General features: G+C 37.9%; 1 protein-coding gene across 2 annotated transcripts; it reads left to right on the top strand.

The window, feature by feature from the left end:
• Nucleotides 1–764: 764 nt before the first annotated feature.
• Nucleotides 765–20,945, top strand: PSMA6 (proteasome 20S subunit alpha 6). 2 transcript variants are annotated; one of them, XM_008694103.2, is made up of 7 exons: nt 765–933; nt 12,644–12,738; nt 13,217–13,298; nt 14,073–14,228; nt 17,351–17,529; nt 18,819–18,913; nt 20,722–20,945. In XM_008694103.2, the coding sequence occupies exons 1-7, from the start codon at nt 858–860 to the stop codon at nt 20,777–20,779; spliced, it is 741 nt and encodes a 246-aa protein (XP_008692325.1). In that variant the 5' UTR covers nt 765–857; the 3' UTR covers nt 20,780–20,945. The 2 variants fall into 2 exon arrangements, with proteins under 2 accessions (XP_008692325.1, XP_008692333.1); XM_008694111.2 differs by lacking the exon at nt 12,644–12,738 and having other exon boundaries at nt 804–933.
• Nucleotides 20,946–21,173: the final 228 nt, after the last annotated feature.

Genomic DNA, 21,173 nt, shown 5'->3' on the forward strand with positions numbered 1-21,173 from the left:
TTAAATAGGAGTGTGCCTGGGGGAAGTCAAAATACGCACAATTTTACAATTTGACAGACCATCTACTGTTCCCCCGGAGCTACCCAGTTCGCTTGGAATTACTCCCATCAGTTTATTCAACAACAGCCTGCTATACGCCCTGTCCTTTCTGTTCTTCAATCACCAATCAGGGCAACTTAACCTCATGATTCCTCCATTACTCCTGTATTTCCTGTTCCACCTCTATGACAATGTCGGGGTTGCTGGCCAAAAGGATCTTGCCTGGCCAGAAAATTCTGCTCTTTCCAGTGGCTACCAGAACCCGCTCCCTTCTGTACCTAAAATTAACCGTTACTGCCGCAACGACTGCAACCCATTTTCCCATGTAGTAGGAAGGAAAGTGGGTGGGTATAGATTAGAACAACGCCAACAATCTAGACACAAGCTGGATATACACGTCCCAAAACTAACGAGGGACTTAAATACACCATGCATTTACGTCCCACCGGTAGGTAGATCATTACTCTGGGACCCCAGAAAGCTTCTTCGTCCTTGCTACGGTCAATTCATTTTCCAGATGAAAGCTCTAAACCTCCAAAACCCGAGTTTCAGCCGGCGTCTACACAGCGCTCCGACGTGGGGCTGGCGCAAGCGCACACCGAAGGCCTCCCCAGCTCTCCCCACCCCCAACTAGGGGTGGGGCCTCGGAGCTCTCTCCGCGCCCGAACGGACGCTTGAGTCGGGAGTTCGGCGCGCAAGAGCGGATGAAGCAGGCCGTTGCTCCGGAAGCAGTCGTTGCAACTTCCGGGGGGATTTGTACGCCTGGTGCGGGAGCTACGGGGCTGAGAGACAGTGCTTGAAGTAGTGGGTGCGCCAACATGTCCCGTGGTTCCAGCGCTGGTTTTGACCGCCACATTACCATATTTTCACCCGAGGGCCGGCTGTACCAAGTAGGTGAGTGAACCGAGTCTGTCTTTGGTCCACTCGAATTGCTCTGTCATGGTATGGCCTGGAGCAGGCAGACGCGGCCGGAGTGTAGTCCGCGGCTGAGGTATGGCCGGACCTGGGGCGGGAGAAAGGCCGAGGCAGGGTCCAGTCCCATGGTGTTCCCACCCCGGTCTGGAGGCAGGGATCGGGGGCCGATGGCCGAAGGCCTCGGTCTCTTCAGGGTGAGCGGCCGTACCGCCTGGACACAATAAAGAGTTAAGGAAGGGAGGACTGCAATTCCTGACTCTCGCTTCCTGACGCCTCTTCACTTGTTACATTTTGGCCTGGGTGGGCCCAGCGTCTGTACTTCTCTAAAATAATTGGCTCCTTAACCTTGCCATTGAAACGCTCCTCTCCGTTTTTCTTTGTTTGCAACGTGCACTTCCTTAGTTAATTTCACACTGGCATTTAGAACCTTTTATGTGCCAGACGCTGTGCTGGTCCTAGGGGATGCAAAGGTGTCACAGTCTGTCCTGTACTAAAACTCACAGCTGAAAGGGAGTGATAGATACGTAAACAAACGAATAAAAAAGAAAAATAAAAAGTGCCACATTACAAGTAATCTACAGGGTTCAGGACATCTTTGGAAAACTGGCAGATAGAGTGAGTGGTTGTCAATTCTAGAGAAACTAGCATCCCCTTTTACCCCACATCTGAATGTTTCTAAATCGTTTACAAGCTGGTTCTGAATTATAGGTGAGGTACGGTGAACTGGCTGTTTCTTGAAGAACAGCTTTAGTGGAAATAAACCCTAAACTAGTTACATTGATTCAATATAACAGTATGTCTTGTTGGATCGAAGTGGTGTCAGGGTTTAGATTATAATTATAACCGGGATCCTTAACCTCTTGCCATAGAGAATTTAGCATCTGGAGAATCTGATTTTATCTGGCCCCCTGATCCTTTGATTTTTGAGTGAGTTCAGCACCTGAGTGCTTTGGGGAGGACAGTAGTATCCTCTGTGCTTGGAAATCATAAGGAGAGAGTTGGCATATAAATGAGGTTCTCTTCACCTGTAAATTTTAGAAATAGAGTTAAAGATAACTTGGAATGAAATTTATCCAGTGTATGGCTACATACTGTATATAATGTAGCAAGAAACAAGGGGTAATTCAGTAACCCTTTTAACTCATCCCCAGTTGAAAAATAGGATCAAACAAGAGAGATGATAACTGTATCCTCAAGAAAGTTTCATCTTTAGTTTCTTTCCCGAGTTTTAAAGAATTTTTCGTGTTGGGTCAGTCCTTTGAATGTTCTATTTTGTGGTTTTTAATATGTGAACAGGAAAAGTCAAACCTACGCTTTGCTTTTTTATACCATATTGTGAAATCCAACCATAAAGCATAGTCTTTAATGCTTCCCAGATTAGGTGAGTAGAAAGGCTGGATATAGTGTCAGTTAAATAATTTTTAAATTTTTGGAATAAAACATGTCCAAAACAAGCTTAATGTATAGACAGGATGACTTTAAGTTATGCCTTGTTGAATAACACATTGTCTCTGCTATTCAGGGCACTAATTAGACATTGCTAGGAAAAGGAAAGTGAAAGAATCGTCAGTATGAGCAAGCAGTATAGTGGTGAAGTGTTCAGGCCCTGGAGCCATACCTGGATTCAGATCCCTGCATGCTCCATACTAGCCAACTTGGGCAAGTGATACATAACATTAGCCTTAGTTTCTGTTGCAGAGTTGAGTTAGTAATTCCTTCTTGTGTGGTGGTTTTGAGGATTAAATAAGATGATAGATGTAGGGTGCTTAGCACAGTATTAAGTGATCATTAAATGTTATTAGATGCCTGTTAGATTATTTGGCTTTTTTTCCCCCTATTAGATTAGTAGCTTTGTAGACATGGAGTGTTTCCTTTTTTACAGTCCATCCATGCTTGGTTCTCTAGTGAAATATTTGTACATTATGATAATATTGTAAATGCTGTTTATGAGTTTATAAACTTCAGAATCCACCAAAGATAAAGCATATAAGAATTACGAGTACAAATTGTTAACCTTGATAATGGGAAAGTGATGTAGCAAAAATGGGGAGATAACAAGGAAGGTAAGGTTAATGGAAAGGTGAGTGTGTGCTCATCTACCAGAGTTGGTACTTAAAAGATAAATGTAATCTAAAGTTGATAAATCAAAAAATGTATAAATTTAAAGTTACAATGCTAACCATAATTATAAACAAACTGTTGACGGTGTTTGCTCCCAGGGAGTAAGAGAAAGATTTTTTATTGTCATTTGTACTCTTTAGTAACTATGGAAAAATTTCTTTAATGAATGTATTCAGGGTCTGGGTTGGTGTGTGTGTGTGTGTGTAGAAAAACTGTAGAACTATACACAGAGCACCTAGCTTTGAAATCTAACTTCACAAGTTACCCAAGGTATCAGTGCGGAAACTAAGGCCCAGGTGAGACAAAACAAACCTGGTTACTTTCAGGCTTTTCTCTTCTGCTTGCTGATCCTTTGCTGGATAGGTCTGGCTAGGGAGGGGAGAGGAGTGGCATTTGAATTTGCCTGCCAGGTGGATATGAGTGTTGCCTAGTTGCATCTAAGGGAGCATACTGATAAGGAACAGGAAAGAAATGGGCCAGTAGAAGAAGACTGGAGAGGACAGTTTTTTGATCTAGAAATACCAATCTGATATTGGTATTGTAGCCAGGATTCCAGGGTTCAAGTCCCTGCTCTACACCAACTATGAGAACTTTCTTCATTTGTAAAATAAAAATAATAGGGCTTACAGGGCTGTCACATAGTAAGTGCTCAGTGGCTGATAAAAATGGAATCAAGAGTTTATAAATAAATGGACTGAGAAGTATTTACTGTTTGCATCTTTTTGCTATTAAAAAAAAAATACTCGTTTTAAAGTGGTATTTCTGAACCCAGACTTCTCATGCCCTCTTTGAATTAGATTTGAAATTAAATATGTGCGTATACATAAATACATATGTATTATAGCTACACAAAAAAAGTAATGAGATCAAACACTATGTTTTCAGACCTCATATTCATCCCCTTACCCCCATGCCAGTGCCAAAATTTCTAATGACCCCACCTGCTTAAGTATCATGGTGTTTTTGTTTTTTTAAGATTGTATTTATTTGAGAGAGAGAGAGTGAGCACATGAGCAGGGGGAGGGGCAGAGACTCAAGCTGACTCTGTGCTGAGCATGGGGCCTGTTGTGGGGCTCGATCTCACAACCCTGAGATCATGACCCGAGCCAAAACCAAAAGTCGGACACTTAACCGGCAGAGCCACCCAGGTTCCCCAAGGTCATGGTTTTAAAGAGGGTAATACTAGGTGGCACTATGAAATGAGATGCACTTTCCATTTAGGTTACAAGGTAAGGGAAAGACCAAAGAATGAACAGCTCCCAAAAATCTTAATAACAAAAAGTTTCTAGCACACAGCTTTGAAATTAAATACAGACATATTCTGTAGAATACCTGCCTTGCCCCAGTAGAACAACCCTGGTTCTTTTTAATAACCAAACTTCATAGAATGTATAGATCTCTCAATTCACTTTTATTTTTCCAGCCTAAATTTATGTGGGGAAGAAAACATCTATTTTCCAAAACTTAGTACGGCATTTCAAACAAAATTATGGGCAGGAAAAATCTTGAGTTATAGTCTTGTAATTGGCAGAACCTCAGAATCACCTGTAGAGGCCTTGCAAAGCCAGTGTCCATAAGGGGATGTGGATTTCTGCTGTTGCTAATGTCACACTGAGCAGGTCATACTTTGAGCCATTGTCTGGCATTGTGCTTGTCCTCAACATTTTTGTCTCAGTATTTTTTATACTGAGCCCCCGTTTTTTTCCTGGTGTTATACAAATGACTCCCAGAAAAGCTGGGAAAGTGTTGGGGAAAAGTATAAGGAAAGAAACAAAGTGAGTAAGAGATTACTGGGAAAGAAAAGTCTCTATACAAAACAGTGATTTATTTACCATTTTGTTTGTGGTCACAGAGGCAGTGTACATTCTCATCTAATGATTTATTGTTAGGTTGAACCATATGAAACTGCTGATGTTTGACTTTTTTCATAACCTATAAAAATGGCTGCTTCGTGGTTCAACCCAATACAAATAGGTATTTTACTATATATTTAAATTACAGTTTAAGAAATTGGAACCTTGGGATTGAGTGTGATTCATTATAACTTTCCATTTAAAAAATGGGAAATGGGCTATCAGTTATCATTGTCTTGCATAATTTTGGACATTCAAGAACAGATTACCGAGATTAATGTAATAGTGTTTTTCTAGTTTGTAAGTGTCTGAAATTTTACCCAGTGAACCCCAACCCCAGTCTTTAGTGATGGAAGTAAAGTGTTTAGTTAATATTTCTGACGTTTGAATTCTGGCTTTAAAGAATAAATACACCCTTTAAATGCTCCCCTTATGCTACTCTGTTTTTTCTTAATTGAACTTCTTGCTCACCTTTGCTGTAAACTATCATATTTTTACCCTACCAGTGTTTCTTTAGAAGATACTCTCATTATGCTGTCTCAAGATTCTTTACTCCAGCAGTTTCCATTTTTCTGGAAATTATTACACAATATTTTATGGTGGTAATGTTATAATGGGGATTTATTTATACAAAATTTTATTGAAAATTACTGTGCAGCATGGTGAATGCTAAAATAACAATACAAGAAGGTTACTATGGAAAGTAAGAAATGGGGTGCCCAGCTGGCTCAGTCAGGGGGGAGTGTGTAGTTCTTGATCCCCATGTTATTTATAGAGATTACTAAAAAAAAAAAGATAAAGAAAGAAAACGACACAGCCAAGAAAGATTCCTCAGAAAAGGTAAGTTAATTAGATAAAGAAATTTGAGGGGAACCAGTGCATAGGTCAGTCAGTGTAGCTGGAGCATAGACAGTGACACCTGGAAGAGCAGATTATAGCAAGTTTTGAAGAGATCTGGGTGCCATGGTAGAGTTTGGACTTTGCTGCTTGAGTTTTGGACAGAGCTGGAAGAATAATGACAAGATTATTTAAGTAAGGTAGCAGGAGAGTTGAGTAGAACTAGAGTAGAAAGGGACTGATGACAGGAAGACCAATTGGGAGAGACTTGTTCCGTAATCCGCATAAGCCTTAATGAGTGAACTAAGGTACTGAGAAAGGATGTAGAAAAGGAGACTCCTGAGTTTTATTTTTAAAATTTTGATTATGGAAAATTCAAAACAAAAGTACATAGGATAGTAGGATGACCCTCATATACCCATCACCCAGCTTCATCGGTTGTGAACATTTTGTCAAGTCTTATTTTCTCTTTATTCCCTTTCCCATACGCTTGCCCCCTCTCTGTTAGAGTATTTAGAGTATTTTAAAGCAAATCCTAGATATGAATGAACATTTCTCTGTTGAGAGCGAAGAGGAGGAGTCAAGGATGGTACCCAGGTTTGTAGCTTGAGCGGTTAGTAAAACTATTATTTGAGATAAAGACTGTAAAGAAGCGGGTTTATAGAGAAGAGTAATTTTCAGAAATGCCTGTGGGAGAAATAGTCATTTGCAAGTGTGGGTTCAGAGCTAAAGATGACGCAGTTGGTAGTGATTATATAGGATAAAGTCTTCTTGGGGAATACCAATATTTAAGGGCCTGGCTGAGGAGGTAAAAGCAGTGAAGGAGACTGAGAAGGGAAGTTCAGAGAAGTAGAAGATGAATAGCAGGAAAGATAAAGATATTTTTAACTAAGAACTTTAAATTAAAAATTCAGTGCCTCAGTTGCATTAGCCACGTTTCAAGTGCTCATTAGCTACATGTGGCTGATGACTATTTTATTTGACAGCACTAATCTATATAGAGAGGGAGGTAGAGGACTCCTTGAATGAATCCTGGCAAATTCACAGGTGTATTCTCTACTGAGAAGCATTTTTTATATGTAAAATATTTTTTACTTTGTGGGACAAAATTTTATTATGTGGTGATGGGGGTAGCTATATCTTTATGACTTTTATCTTAGTTATTTTCTTAAATCTTTTGCATTATTTAAGCGTGTCAGGTAAGTAGTGTGAGTGAGTGAAAGAGGCTAGATGAGATATGACAAGGAGTGGTGGAAACTGTGAAAAACTGCAAAACATGTGTCGGCCCTAGTGATGTTCCCTGTGTGAGGATGAGGGTCAGGGTGCGTGGGTGGCTCAGTCGGTTGAGTGTCTGACTTGGTTTTGGCTCAGGTCTTCATGATCTCAGGGTCATGAGATGAGCCCCACAGAGGCTCCGCACTCAGCGGGGAGTCTGCTTCTCTCCCGCATCCCTCTGCCTCTGCCCCTTCCTCCCAGCTTGTGTGCACTTGCGCGCACGTGCATGCTGTCTCACTTTCTCAAATAAATAAACAAATCTTAAAAAGAAAAAAAAGAATGAGGGTCAAGTGTTACCCAAATTTTTTTTTCCTGAGAAAAACTAAGTCCTGATTTTATCTGACTTTTAAAACCTTCCTGGAAAACTGTGCATTTTAAACCGACTTGACGGGTGCCTGGGTGTCTCAGTCAGTTACGTGTCTGCCTTCTGCTCAGGTCATGATTCCCAGGATCTTGGGATCAAGCCCCACATCGGGCTCTCTGCTCAGCAGGGAGCCTACCTCTCCCTCTTCCTCTCCCCCAGCTTGTGCATGCTCTCTCTCTCAAATAAATAAAATAAAATCGTTTACAGTACATACATACATACATACACCTAAAAAAAAATAAACCAACTTGAGTAAGCTGGATTGGGCCCATGGCCAGCGTTTGATTTAGTATTTATTAGTTGCAAATGAAATTTTAAATTTCCTTGGTTCTTTCTTTATTTCACTGTCCAATCTGGATGTGGAAAGGCAAAATACACACTTCTAAATGCTAAAACTAGCAATGAAATAAGAAATGCTATAGAAATTCAGAAAAGGGGTTGAAGAATCCCATCTGGGATAATCAGAAAGTATCCATGGGAGCTGGAAGAGGCTTGAGGGGGAAGGGCAAGAGCTGGCTAAGTGGAGGTAAGAGTGAGAGGGCACTTCAGGCAGGACCTGAAGAAGCAAAGATGTGGGTATGGGAAAGATTGGGTCTGTAAATGAAAAATGTAACGCAGGAGGAGAGTTAGTAAATGTTGCAAACTAATATCCCTCTACGGCCATAGATGGATTATTTTTTAGGCCAAAATCATGTTCTGAGCAATTGGGTAATATAACAGACAGCAGACATTTGGAAACGTGGTGCTGAAATTAGACAAGATCAAGGATAATGACCCAGATAAAAGAATCATCTGTATATAAATGACTATCCTTAATATTGCCTTATCTCTGTAATGATAGCCCCTTTTCTATTCCCAATACTAGCAGTTTGTATTCTCATTTTCTTGATTAGTCTGGGTAGGGGGTTTTATTAGTTTCCTGTGGCTCTTGTAACAAATTACCACATTTGGTGGCTTAAAAAAGAAATTTATTCTGTCACGGTTCTGGGGACCAGGAGGCTAAAATCAGTTTCCCTGGACCAAAATCAAGGTGTTAGGCAGGACCTTAGGAGAATACATTCCTTGCCTCCTCCTCTTCTGGAGGCTACTGGCATTCCTTGGGTTGGGACTGCATCACTCTAATCTTCAAGACAGCATCTTCAAATCTCTGCTCCCTCTTCACAGCGCCTTCTCTGTATAAAATCTCCCTCACCATCTGTTGTCTGAGGATACATATGATTGCATTTGGGACCCACTGGGATAATCTCCCCATCTCAAGTTTGTTTTTTTTCCGAAGAATCAATTTTTTACTTTCCTGACTTTCTCTTTTTGTTTATTTCATTGATTTCTAATCTTTTTTTCAAATCTGGGTTTATTTTACCTTTTACTAACTTCTTGAAGTTGAAACTTAGGTCCTTGATTTTAGACCTTTTCTGATATAAACAAGGCTAGCATATTAGTTTTCTATGATGCATAAAAATTACTACAATCAGCAGCTTAAAGTAACACACATTTATTAACTCCAACAATTTCTGTGGGTCAGGAGTAGTCTGCTTAGAATATCACAAGGCTGTAATCATAGTGTTGTCTGGGTTGTGTTCCCATCTGGAGGCTCAACTGGAGAAGACTGCTTTCAAGCGCACTGAGGATTTTGGCAGAAATAATTTCCTTTCAGTATAAAACTGAGGGCCCCAGCTGCTTACTGGCTGTGCACTGGAAGACACCCATGGTTCCTTGCCATACAGCCACTTAGCAAGCCAGCAAGAGGAATCCCTAGAGTTAGTCTGCTAGCAAGACCGAGTCTCATTATACATATGTGTAGTTTTATTGATTAATGAGGCACATACAGGTATAGTTAAGGACTGAAATTAGACTCATTTCACAGGTAAATCAATTTGTAAATTCACTTAATATCTGTAAATGCAATAATTGTTACCGCTGGTAATATTTTATTTATTTTTTTTTTTAAAGATTTTATTTATTTATGTGACAGAGAGACAGCCAGTGAGAGAGGGAACACAGCAGGGGGAGTGGGAGAGGAAGAAGCAGGCTCATAGTGGAGGAGCCTGATGTGGGGCTCGATCCCAGATCGCCGGGATCACGCCCTGAGCCGAAGGCAGACGCTTTAACGACTGCGCTACCCAGGCACCCCCACCGTTGGTAATATTTTAGATCCAACGCTATCTGCCTGCCTTTCACTTACATTTATGAAGGAATTGGAATTACTTTGGGTTTTCTCAAAAGCATTACATTGTATTAGCTAAACATTTTTATTTTTAAATTTCTGCATATTTACTTATATTTGGGGCAGACATTTATTACCTTTGTAAGACAAAAAACAATGTGTTGTTACAAAAAGATGATGGTAGGAGGGGCGCCTAGGTGGCTCAGTCATTAAGTGTCTGCCTTTGGCTCAGGGCATGATCCCAGGGTCCTGGGATCGAGCCCCACATTGGACTCCCTGCTCTGCTAGGAGCCTGCTTCTTCCTCTCCCACTCCCACTGCTTGTGTTCCCTCTCTCGCTGGCTGTCTCTCTTGCTGTCAAATAAATAAATAAAATCTTTAAAGAAAATAAAAAGATGATGGTATGAGAAATATCATGCTATGAAAGATGACATACTACTTTTGTTTTTAAGGCAGTCTTCTATAATGTAATCAGGATAATGACATCCCATCACCTTTGCCATATTCACTTACAAGTCCTGCCCACACTCAAGAGGAGGGGATTACACAAAGATGTGAACACCAGGAGGCAGGGATTGTAGAGAGCAGGCCACCTTAGGGTCTGTCCACCATAGCCATAAAATTCCTTCTTTTAGCTGCTGCGTCCTACAAATTTTGGTATATTATTACCAGTCAGTTCAAAATATTTTAAAATTTCTCTTAGGATTATTTCTTTGATCCATGGGTTACTTAGAAGGGGTTTTAAAATTTTCAAATATTTAGGGATTTCAGGACTTTAAAATTAATTGAGACTTGTTTTATGGCCTTTAGCATATGCTCTGTCTTAGTAAAGGTACCATGTGCATTTGTATTATACCATGTGCATATATATCCTTCAGTTGTCGTCAGTCGTGTTCTACAGAAACCAGTGAGGTCGACGTGGTTGATAGTGTGGTCCATATAGAGTTTGTCTACTTTGTGTGTGTGTATCTATGTCTGTGTCACTTGTTGTGTGTGGTGGTAAAATCTTTAACTGTGAATGGGTTTGGCCATTTCCCTTTTTAATTTTGTCAATTTTCCTTTTATGTATTTTGAAGTACTCTTAAAAAGGTGCATATACGTTTGTGATTGTTATATCTTCCTTATGAATTGATTTTTCTCCTTTTGAAATGTCCTTCTTTATCTCTGATATATTGCCTTGGAGTTTATACTTTGTCTGATATTAATATAGCCCCTTCAACTTTCTGATGCTTACTGTTTATATGGTCCTCTTTTTTCCATCCATTTATTAAACTGTGTCTGTGATAGATACCATATGTTTGAGTCTTGCTTTTTTATCTATTCTGACAGTTTCTGCTTTTAATTAGAATATTTTGTCCATTGATATTTAACAAAGTTGTTGCCTTGGATTCTGCTATATTCCTCCAAAGAATGTTGATTTATTCTAGCAGACAGTTAATTTGGGTGGCAGCTCAAATCTCACTTTCTTTTATCCTTAGCTAAGCTGCCTGGAGTCTGTCTTGTGCATGTGTGCATGATAGTTATGGAATCACCCAGATATTATATATAGGTTGGAGCTCTCCGTCTCTGGCTCTCTCCTTTCCTTCCCTTATTTTCCTGCAGCTGTAGTTACCCCCAAACTGTTCTCTAGTTCTTCATGCCAAAGAGAGTCAATTTTCTATGGGTGTTTAGCCCTGACAAGGGCCTGCACTTTCGAGCGTAGTCTCTCTCTCTAGAATCTGCCTACCTTTGGCCACTTTCTGGTGCCTTCAGGTAATTGTTTTGTTTAGAGTTTACAGTTTTTAGCTGTGGAGGTTTGATCTAGGAGAGGCTTTTTGGCCATATGAGAAACAGAACTGAGAAGCATTTTGAAACATTATATTTTAGAAGTTATCTTTGATGTGAGGGCATGGTAAAAATAAGCTATTATAATCTAGTTAAATCTAAGCTAAATTTGAGGATTTCCCTTACAGTAGAGTCGTTTTACTCTACTTTTCTGTCTTCAAAATATGGCTATATTTTAGAAATACTTGATAAGGGGTTTTTATTATAGCTCCTATTAAAGGAGATTCTTTGGCGTAGGTAGTATCTTTTTTCAGCTGGTCCTCATTACCAGTTGGCTTTTTGAAGAGATGATGAGGCCAGGCTTTGGACCCAATGCCCAGAGTAATACTTGACAGAATTTTTTAAACGTCTGTTTTGTCAAAATGTAGATAGTGATTGGAGTTATGAGCAATTTTTTCTTTTACATCATCTTCTGTATTCCCCATATTTTCTGTAGTGAGTATATATTTCTGCTCCTGTTTTTATAATTACAAAATATATGTTTATATTAGATGTAAATATTGTAGAAATACATGGCATAGAAAGGAGTAGTCTCATCTGTAATTCTGCTCTCCAGAGGCAGTCATTGTCAGCTAAACTGCATGGTGCCAAAGGAGTTTGTTTGCATGCTACCACTTTGATTCATGTGTTTTAACCTAGGGAATGGTCTGACAGCAGCTGGAAGTGCACAAGCTGAAGTTTGTCATAGACAAACTCAATGATCCTTGTTTTAGGTATCATGAAGATTGGAAAGACCATGATCCAGAAAATTTCAACTTGGTAGGGAGAAAAAAAACAATGTACAATAATCTAACATCATTTAAAATTGCATATAGTCAAACTAGTTACTGGCCAAAATTAACAGAAGTAGTAAATCTTGTGAAAATTTAGAGCAACTAAATTTGACCCAGGAAAACCAGATTTGGTAGAAATACTGGCCACAAAACAGACTTTTAAAATGATAAGATGTAATTGATAAAGATTTGATATGATAAATTAATTAAAACTTTATTGGAAATTTGGTACTTGAGCCTGATGAAAATGATTACAGTATACTAAAATGGAAAGAAATGGAGTTGGTTTAACTATGATTTATTATTGTCATTATTATTATTATTATTATTATTATTATTATTTTGACTTTGCATGTCTTGGACCACATTCTGTATTGGTTCATACAGCTCTAGCTCATTCTTTTTAATGACTGCTTTTATGCCATGGCATGAATCTAATAATCTATTCCACCTTTTAAAAACACTATTCTGTTTTCCAGAATATGCTTTTAAGGCTATTAACCAGGGTGGCCTTACATCGGTAGCTGTCAGAGGGAAAGACTGTGCAGTAATTGTCACACAGAAGAAAGTACCTGTAAGTAATACTGCCCAGATAGCCAGTTGTTATGGAATATAATGCAAGGATTTTTTACGAGTTCGTACAAAGATATATGACTACCTATATACATTGACATTATTCTTGCTTTGCCTCTGCTTTCCTGTTTCATTCAACAAGTATTTACTGAGCAGCTATGGACGGTTTAGCTGAGTAGACAGAGTTAATATATTGAACTTTGTGGTATGATTAAAAGCACAATGGGAATTCTAGGTCTTTTGTCTTCAGGGACCTTGAAACAGGCTTTGATGAGCTATAGTTCTTGCCCACAGGAAACCTGTCATCTAAAAAGAAGACAGAGTCTCCTCCTTGCCCTTTTTAAAAACTGGTTTTACCTATAAAATGAACAGAAAACATTTATTATATAGTTTATTGCTATAATTTTATAGTATTTTTTAATCCTTGCACAGGGACCTCTGATTTTTAATAAGTTATCTTGATTTATTTTGTTCATTAGGACAAATTATTGGACTCCAGCACAGTGACTCACTTATTCAAGATAACTGAAAACATTGGCTGTGTGATGACAGGAATGACAGGTAATTGGCTTGATGTCTACTTAGATTTATTATTTTCTTCAAATTATTTTTGAGTTTAGTATTAATTTTAAGAGGCTCTCTCTAGTGCCTGATTTGCAGATAATAGGAGTAGATTTGTAGTCTTCAAAGGCTAATGTCAGTATATTCAGAGTATTATAAGCTTTTTTGAAATCATAAGTGTAATAGAATTAGATCTCTGTGGTGTTGTCAGGAAAACTGGGCCGAGGCCCCTCTCGTAGACATTTATTTCATATATAGTTATTTAAGGAGATGTAAGTCAGTATATTTCAAACCTGGTAATAATGACACCTTTAGAAGTAAATAACAATTATGAATATTTCTTTGGGTTTATATTTTCTGAAATCAAGGGAAAATTCAAGCCTACAGAAAAGATCAAGAGAAACGTTATTCTCTCTCCTTAAAACTTGTTCTTTTGGGAATTATTAGATACCTGCAGAAACTATTTTGGCAGCTGATGCAGGGCTCAGCATGAAAGTACAGTGCTGTGTGTAGAACTCCATCTTTTAAAAATGTTCTCCTTTTTTGTCATGTACTTATTGCTGAGTCATTGACTATTCATTAGTGATAGAAAAAGCCATAGTGGACCACTTCTGCTTTTGTTAAGTCGTAGTGGAGATTTTATGTGTGTGTGTGTGTGTGTGTGTGTGTGTGTGTGTATGTATATATATATATATGTGGAAAATTGAAAATTGTCTGATTTTGAGGTTCACTCTTTCCTCTAAAGTAATAAACTTGTGTTTTTTATGCTGTAAGCTGACAGCAGATCCCAGGTACAGAGGGCACGCTATGAGGCAGCTAATTGGAAATACAAGTATGGCTATGAGATTCCTGTGGACATGCTGTGCAAAAGAATTGCTGATATTTCTCAGGTCTACACACAGAATGCTGAAATGAGGCCTCTTGGTTGTTGTAAGTATGCTAAGAAGGCTCCCAAAGAATTGATGAATTACATGGTTGGTTTTTTTTTTAGAGAACATGAATAAAGTTATTGCAATAACACTTGGGTTCTGAACATGTGGTTTGGAAATTAAGGTGAGGAACTCTTTATAATAAATCAGCAATGAAGGGTAGGTTTCACAATAGTATTTTAGGCATTATCTTTTAAGATTTAGATACTATTAGACTTGTCATCAAAATATTTCTTTTAAGGATGGGTGATTTGAAAGATCCAAGTCACTGTTATGTTGGGCTGTTGTAATGGGGGTTTTACTGCAATTCCAGATTACGCTTTCAATGGAAATGCCTAAATTAGGCATCTTAACAATGTAGCTCTTTTTTTTTTTCCCTTTTTGACCACCCTGAAGAATCAGGCTCACACACATTCCTATGATTCATATTTCTAGAATACATTACATTTTTTAAAAATAAGTAAAATTCTCTTGGGGTGCCTGGGTGGCGCAGTCGTTAAGCGTCTGCCTTCGGCTCAGGGCATGATCCCAGCGTTATGGGATCGAGCCCCACATCAGGCTCTTCTCCTATGAGCCTGCTTCTTCCTCTCCCACTCCTCCTGCTTGTGTTCTGTCTCTCGCTGGCTGTCTATCTCTGTCAAATAAGTAAATACAATCTTTAAAAAAAAAAAATAAGTAAAATTCTCTTGGGAGAGAGATGAGATTTACTGCTTTTAGATTTAATGTAGTACATTAGCCTAAAAAAATTCAGCACATTTGTTTCTGTGTCATGTCATTTATGAGAATTAAAGTAATCAATGTAATGATTTTTCTTCAGCATCTGACCCTATTTTTGAACTCTCATATAAGAATGCTCCCTCAGTTTCTTCAGTGATTCTCTTCCTCACTCTCATCCTCTTCTGCTTTTCCTTTAAATGTTTTTGCTCGCCAGGTTTTCTCTGTGGTCATTCTCTCCCTCTTGGTTCTGTCTGGGTGATCTCCCCCTCGAGTTCATGCTTTCATTTACTACCTATATACGGCCAGTCACTGCCACATTAGCATTAGCCCAGTCCCTTCCTCCCCATCCCGCAGATACTTCAGACTTGAAATCTTTGCTATTTTCCTACTTTCATCCTCAGTTTCTCTTTCCTGTGCTCACCCCACCTTCCCTGGTCACCTGGTTAGTCATTGAGCCTGACTTCAGAATATCTGTTCCTTCTTCATCGTATCTTACCTTTGCCACCTAATTTATTTGTCTCTTCTCTCTTCTCACTCTTTACTCGTCAGTCTTCCATGTTGCTCATGAGTTAACATTTTTAAGTAAAATTTTGATTGTTGCTCCCTAGAAAAATTTTTCTATATATCCGAATATTCCTATTCAGATATCATGTAAATTCCAAACTCTTTAATATGATGTGCAGGGCCCCTGATAGCTTATTCCCAAGCAGCCTCTTTCAAGTCCTGCTTTCCTTCCTCACCCGGAGTGCCAGTAGTATGTGGGTCTTATGTCGTCGCCTAGCTGTACCATTACCTTTCATGTCTTGATGCCTTTGTACATGTTGCTCCTTTTGCCTTGATTGCCCTTCATGTCTTTATCACCTGTGAAACCCTATTCATCTTGCAAGACCCAAAGTAGAGAAGTGTTTGTTCTCCCCAAGCAGTAAATAGATACCTCTTTTGTGTTGCCATGTACTTTGTGTGTATCAAGAATAACATGTAAAGAAAATTACAGGGTGACATAACCTTTGAATAAAACACAGATACCTGATCACTATCATAGTGTTTATCAGTTAAGTAAGGTTGAAAATTCCTCATTAGTAGACTCTATAAAACATCTATAAAAGTGCATTAAGTATTTGGTTAATACTGAATCTTTAAGGAGGGGACACTACAAGCGTATCTTGGAGATATTGAAGGTTCAGTAGAGACTGCTGCGATAATGCTACTGTCACACTATAGTGAGCCAAATGAATTTTTTGGTTTCCCAGTGCGTATAAAAGTTAGGTTTACAGTATAATCTATTAAGTGTGCAATAGCATTATATCTAAAAAAGTAACGTACATACCTTAATTTTGAAATACTTTATTGCTAAAGATGCTAATATCTAAGCTTTCAGCACATCATAATCACTGATCATAGATCACCATAACATGTATAATAATAATGAAAAAGTTTGAAATATTCCAGGAATTACCAAAATGTGACACAGACACAAAGTGAGCAAACACTATTGGAAAAATAGACTTGCTCAACACAGGGTGGTTACAAATCTTTGTTTAAAAAAAACAACAAACAGTATCCGCGGAGTGCAACACGCTATAAAATGATGCATGCCTTTATGTAAAAGGTTCAGATCTAGAAATAGAAGAAAGCAGGAGTTAAGCCGTTCTTTAAATATGTTACTGCCTGCTTTGGTGAGTAGAAAGAAGTTTGGTGGTGGTATTTATTTTAATTATATGTCATTATAACAAATGATTAGACTTGTAATAACAAAATTATATGTATAGAATTTAGAATTTGGTTTGTCTTGACTACTAGGGGACTGTATACCAGCAGTATCAGAGATGGGCAGTGTGAAGATAGGGAAGTAGCCTCTGTATTTCACTTGGTGCCAGCATTTCCAAAGGTGTATTCCATACACTTTTAGTTCCCTGGAACTCTAAATTCTTAAGAACCTTAGGCTCTTAAATTTAAAAAGGAAAAAGTCTTCCATGGTCAAATAAATTAAAGAATTACTGAGGTTCTAAAGTAAGTCAACCTACAACAGAATATTTAACATGCTATTATATATTATTTTCTCTAAAATAAAGTATATGAAAAATATGCTTTCTAAATTTATTTGGTAGTATCTCAAGGGATCAAAGGAACATGCTGTGGGTAGTAGTAAGGATTAGAAAATTGTAAATTATACTTACGATAGTTCAAGTTTTAAAAATACCTGTGATAAACCTTTGGTGAAATGGAAGTTTCTTGTTTACCCAATTTTTCTGTAGAAATAACCTGTATTTCATCAGTTTTTTTTTAAAGCCACATATCCTAAAATATATGGCCAGAATAATGATTAACAACAGCTTTATGACAATACTAAGAAGAAATTGTGTTGTACAAAGGTATAAAATATTTAATGAGGTTCTTTCTTTTTAGGTATGATTTTAATTGGTATAGATGAAGAACAAGGCCCTCAGGTGTACAAGTGTGATCCTGCAGGTTACTACTGTGGGTTTAAAGCCACTGCAGCAGGAGTTAAACAAACGGAGTCAACCAGCTTCCTTGAAAAAAAAGTGAAGAAGAAATTTGATTGGACATTTGAACAGACAGTGGAAGTAAGTTAGCCAAAAGGAGCTGACTTTTTTTTTTAATACTATATAGAATAGTGAAGATTATTGTATAATTGACAATTTATAAAGGCTATTCCTGGGTTTATCATATGAACCAGATTTGTCAGCTTCATAGTAGAATTGGTGTCATTCAGCTGACATGAGAACAATGAAGACTGTTTTTATTCACTTAATTCCCTATATCATTTCATAATGTATTTGAGATTGCCTTCAACAAAACACATATAAAATGGGAAGATGTAACCACAAAGAAGAATCAAGACTAGGGCCTAAGACCTGCATGGTTGTGACTCAAAATAGGCTTATGCTTCCTGGTAGCAAAAGTGAAAAGAATTTAGTAATGTTACCCTTATAGCTCTAAAGGAAAAACAGCCACATAACAAATTCTCAGAGAAACAAACATCTGGGTGAAAGAATGTATGCTCATAGGATAACTTGGCAGAGAAATTCTATCTGGGATGAAAAGTAGAGCTCCCTTAATGCAGGGATCTTAAGGGGATTATTCATTACGATTGGGACATTTTAAATAGACACAACAAAGTAAAATTCTTACACAAATATTTAGTAACCTTAGACTAAGAAAGCCTCTTATTTACTGCCAAGAAGTTAAAAACAAAAATTTTAGTGGATTTTGGAAAGGAGGATCTGAGATACAGCCATTTAAAGACTAACAACGTGATTCTGATAAATGACAAAAGAAAAATGCTATCTGGTACTTTTATGTTTGGTTGGCAGTATTATTTATACTAACAGGAGATATAGAGCTAGTTCTCATCTGGGAGGTACTGTGCCCTGGTTAAATGTTTCTAAAAGGTCTTTTTTACTTGCAGTTCATAATTACATAAGTAATTGATCACATCAAATACAAAGCCACTTAAATACATTCTTAAATTGATATTACTGTAAATTTTCCCTGGAGGAAAACTGTATCATTCGTGTTGATCCTCTCCCCCTTCTCATCCCAAGTGCTTAGCATAGTCCCTAGCATGTAGTAGTCATCAAGCAAACAGACTGTTGTGTGTAAATCATCCTGTTTTGTTTGATGGACCCCTTTCATTCTATGACTTGAATTCATACAAGCAAGTTTCTTCTCATTGGCAGACGACATACTAGAATTAAGCAATCTGCTAGTAGCACGTGGCTATAGAAGTGCATCGCTGAAACAGGAAGCAGAAATAAATAGCTTATGGTTAACTCATGATTTGAATAAGCTTGGAATGAGAAAATCTTGGAATCTCTGAAAAATACAATTTTAATGTTGGTATTTTTTTCAGACTGCAATTACATGCCTATCTACTGTTCTATCAATTGATTTCAAACCTTCAGAAATAGAAGTTGGAGTAGTTACAGTTGAAAACCCTAAATTCAGGTGAGTTATATTATTGGCCAAGTGCTTAAAGAAGTTTGCCAAGAGATATATTGCAGCCTAGAAAGGTAGAGGTGTGTGGGTCCTTTTGTCCTACAATTTGGGGGGAAAGTATTTTTTTGAACTACATTTACAGTTTTTTCCTTCAATACTGGAGAAATCCGTTTTAAAACTTACTGCAAGTCCCTTTAAGACAGACAACTGCTTTTCTTCTCATTTCAGAGTGATTTTATATCTTTATCAGAGGCAACATAAGATAAGCTTCTCTATGTTAGGAGTAAAGGAAACATAAGTGTTTTCCCTTTTTTAGCCGAAGGCCAAGAGAAACTCATCTCCCAGAGTAGTAGTCTTTAGTTTTTTGAGGTGGAGCTTTGATGATTTAGTGGTTGGTTAAGTGGAGCTTTGAAGAGCAGTATGAAATACTGATCTACATCAGACCCTATTTGGAGATCTTTGGAAACCCCAAATTTTGAATACAGCTAATTGAATTGCAGATGCTGGATGCTTGTCTGTTCTTACTAAGTGACTAACTCCTGCAAATCAACCTTACAGCTTCCATGAGTCAAGTCTGTACTGGGTTCTTAACATACACCATCTCACTTAATCCTCCCAGAACCTTTCAAGGCAGTTTACTGGTTACCAGAAACCTGGATGTGCTTGTGAAAAATACTGCAGTTAAATCCATAGATGCAGGGAAGTGCTGGAAGGCATGTTAACTATTATTTGTATCTGCTCCTAGGTCACAGTTATACAGACACTTGGTCCTGGTTAGGGGTGGGCGGAAAGGTGGTAAACTAAGCTTAACTGGGGCTCGAAGAGTTTTTTGTTACTATGCTTCCCCCCCCCCCCGATATACTCTTTTTGTTGCCTGCAGGTAAGTGATGTAAATATGAACAATGTAAGAAAAATACATAGAATTAAAAAAAAATTGTGAATCCTCTTTTTTTTCTTTTTCCCCTGTAGAAAATAGTTGTATGTTTTGTTTTAGCAGCACTGTTTTAGCAGGAGCAGTTTATAAATATGCTTAAAGGACTTGCAGATTCTTTTTTCTTTTCTATTCTGAGACCCTCTGATAGCTTTTAACATTTTTATTTCCATCTATTCGTTAAATTAGGTAAGAAACCAAAGAACCTGTATCTTCAAAAAGTTCTGGTATCATTTATAAATTTGGTGATAATAAGTATGCTTAAATAATAACTATAACATATAACATAAGCATCAACAACTACTATATAAACTACTTACATTGCCCCAGTCTGCACTAAAAAATGTCACTTTGACAAAGTTCACTGTTAGAAGTCCAGCAGTGGTAGGTCACATTGAAGGTTGCCGAGCATTTGATTTATTTGGAGAAAATGTCACGTGTTCATTATGAAGTGCGTTCTTGTCTCAGCTGATAGAAACTTGAGTTATACGAGGTGTAAAGGCATTTTGACATAGGAGCTAAAATAGAATACATTGTGTATAGTTGGCTTTATATTTAATTATTTTCTATCATAGCTGCAACTAAAAGGGCTTATTTTCAGAAGACCTAATTTTTGATCTGATGTCAAAGAGGTAATGTTTTTGTGTATAGATGAAGTTGATAAAATATTTGGGAATTCTTTCAAAATAATATGAAGGGATGAGTGGTGGGTATACAGATTTTTAAAATAGTAGCTATAAATTATTGATAATTGTTGAAATTGGGTGTTAGGTACGCAGGAATTCATTACTATCTATTTTACTTTCACGTGTGTTTGCAATTTTACATAATAAAAAGTTTTCAAAAAGTAAAATGGTTGTGGGTTTTTTTCCCCCTTGCTTTCTAGGATTCTTTCAGAAGCAGAGATTGACGCTCACCTTGTTGCTCTAGCAGAGAGAGACTAAACATGTAGTTAGTTTACCAAATCCATGACGCCACTTGCCTGTGTGTTTGGTAACAACAGACCAACATTATGGAGGCCCCTGGATTGAAAAAAGAACCTCTCCCACTCCTGCCCTGCCACTGAAGTGGTTAGGACTCTGTATAAATAAAAACAGTGCTTTTGGAAAATAATCGCATCCTGTCTTAATTTCACCTCTAGTTTTGAGTAGTAAGCCTCTGGTGCATGCAGACTGTTAAATGTTCACCATCCCCCCATTGTAGCTTTACTTATTTTGTTGACAGATCCAAGTTTCTTTGGCTTCAGGAACCGACAGGCAGAAGTTTAAACTATAGCTATATGGCCTAACTAAGAGATGGCACGTGAAAAACCCTGGTTTCAAAACTTGCTCTGACTGT

The sequence above is a fragment of the Ursus maritimus genome, unplaced genomic scaffold, assembly GCF_017311325.1.
Source record: "Ursus maritimus isolate PB19 unplaced genomic scaffold, ASM1731132v1 scaffold_36, whole genome shotgun sequence".
Taxonomy (NCBI): domain Eukaryota; kingdom Metazoa; phylum Chordata; class Mammalia; order Carnivora; family Ursidae; genus Ursus; species Ursus maritimus.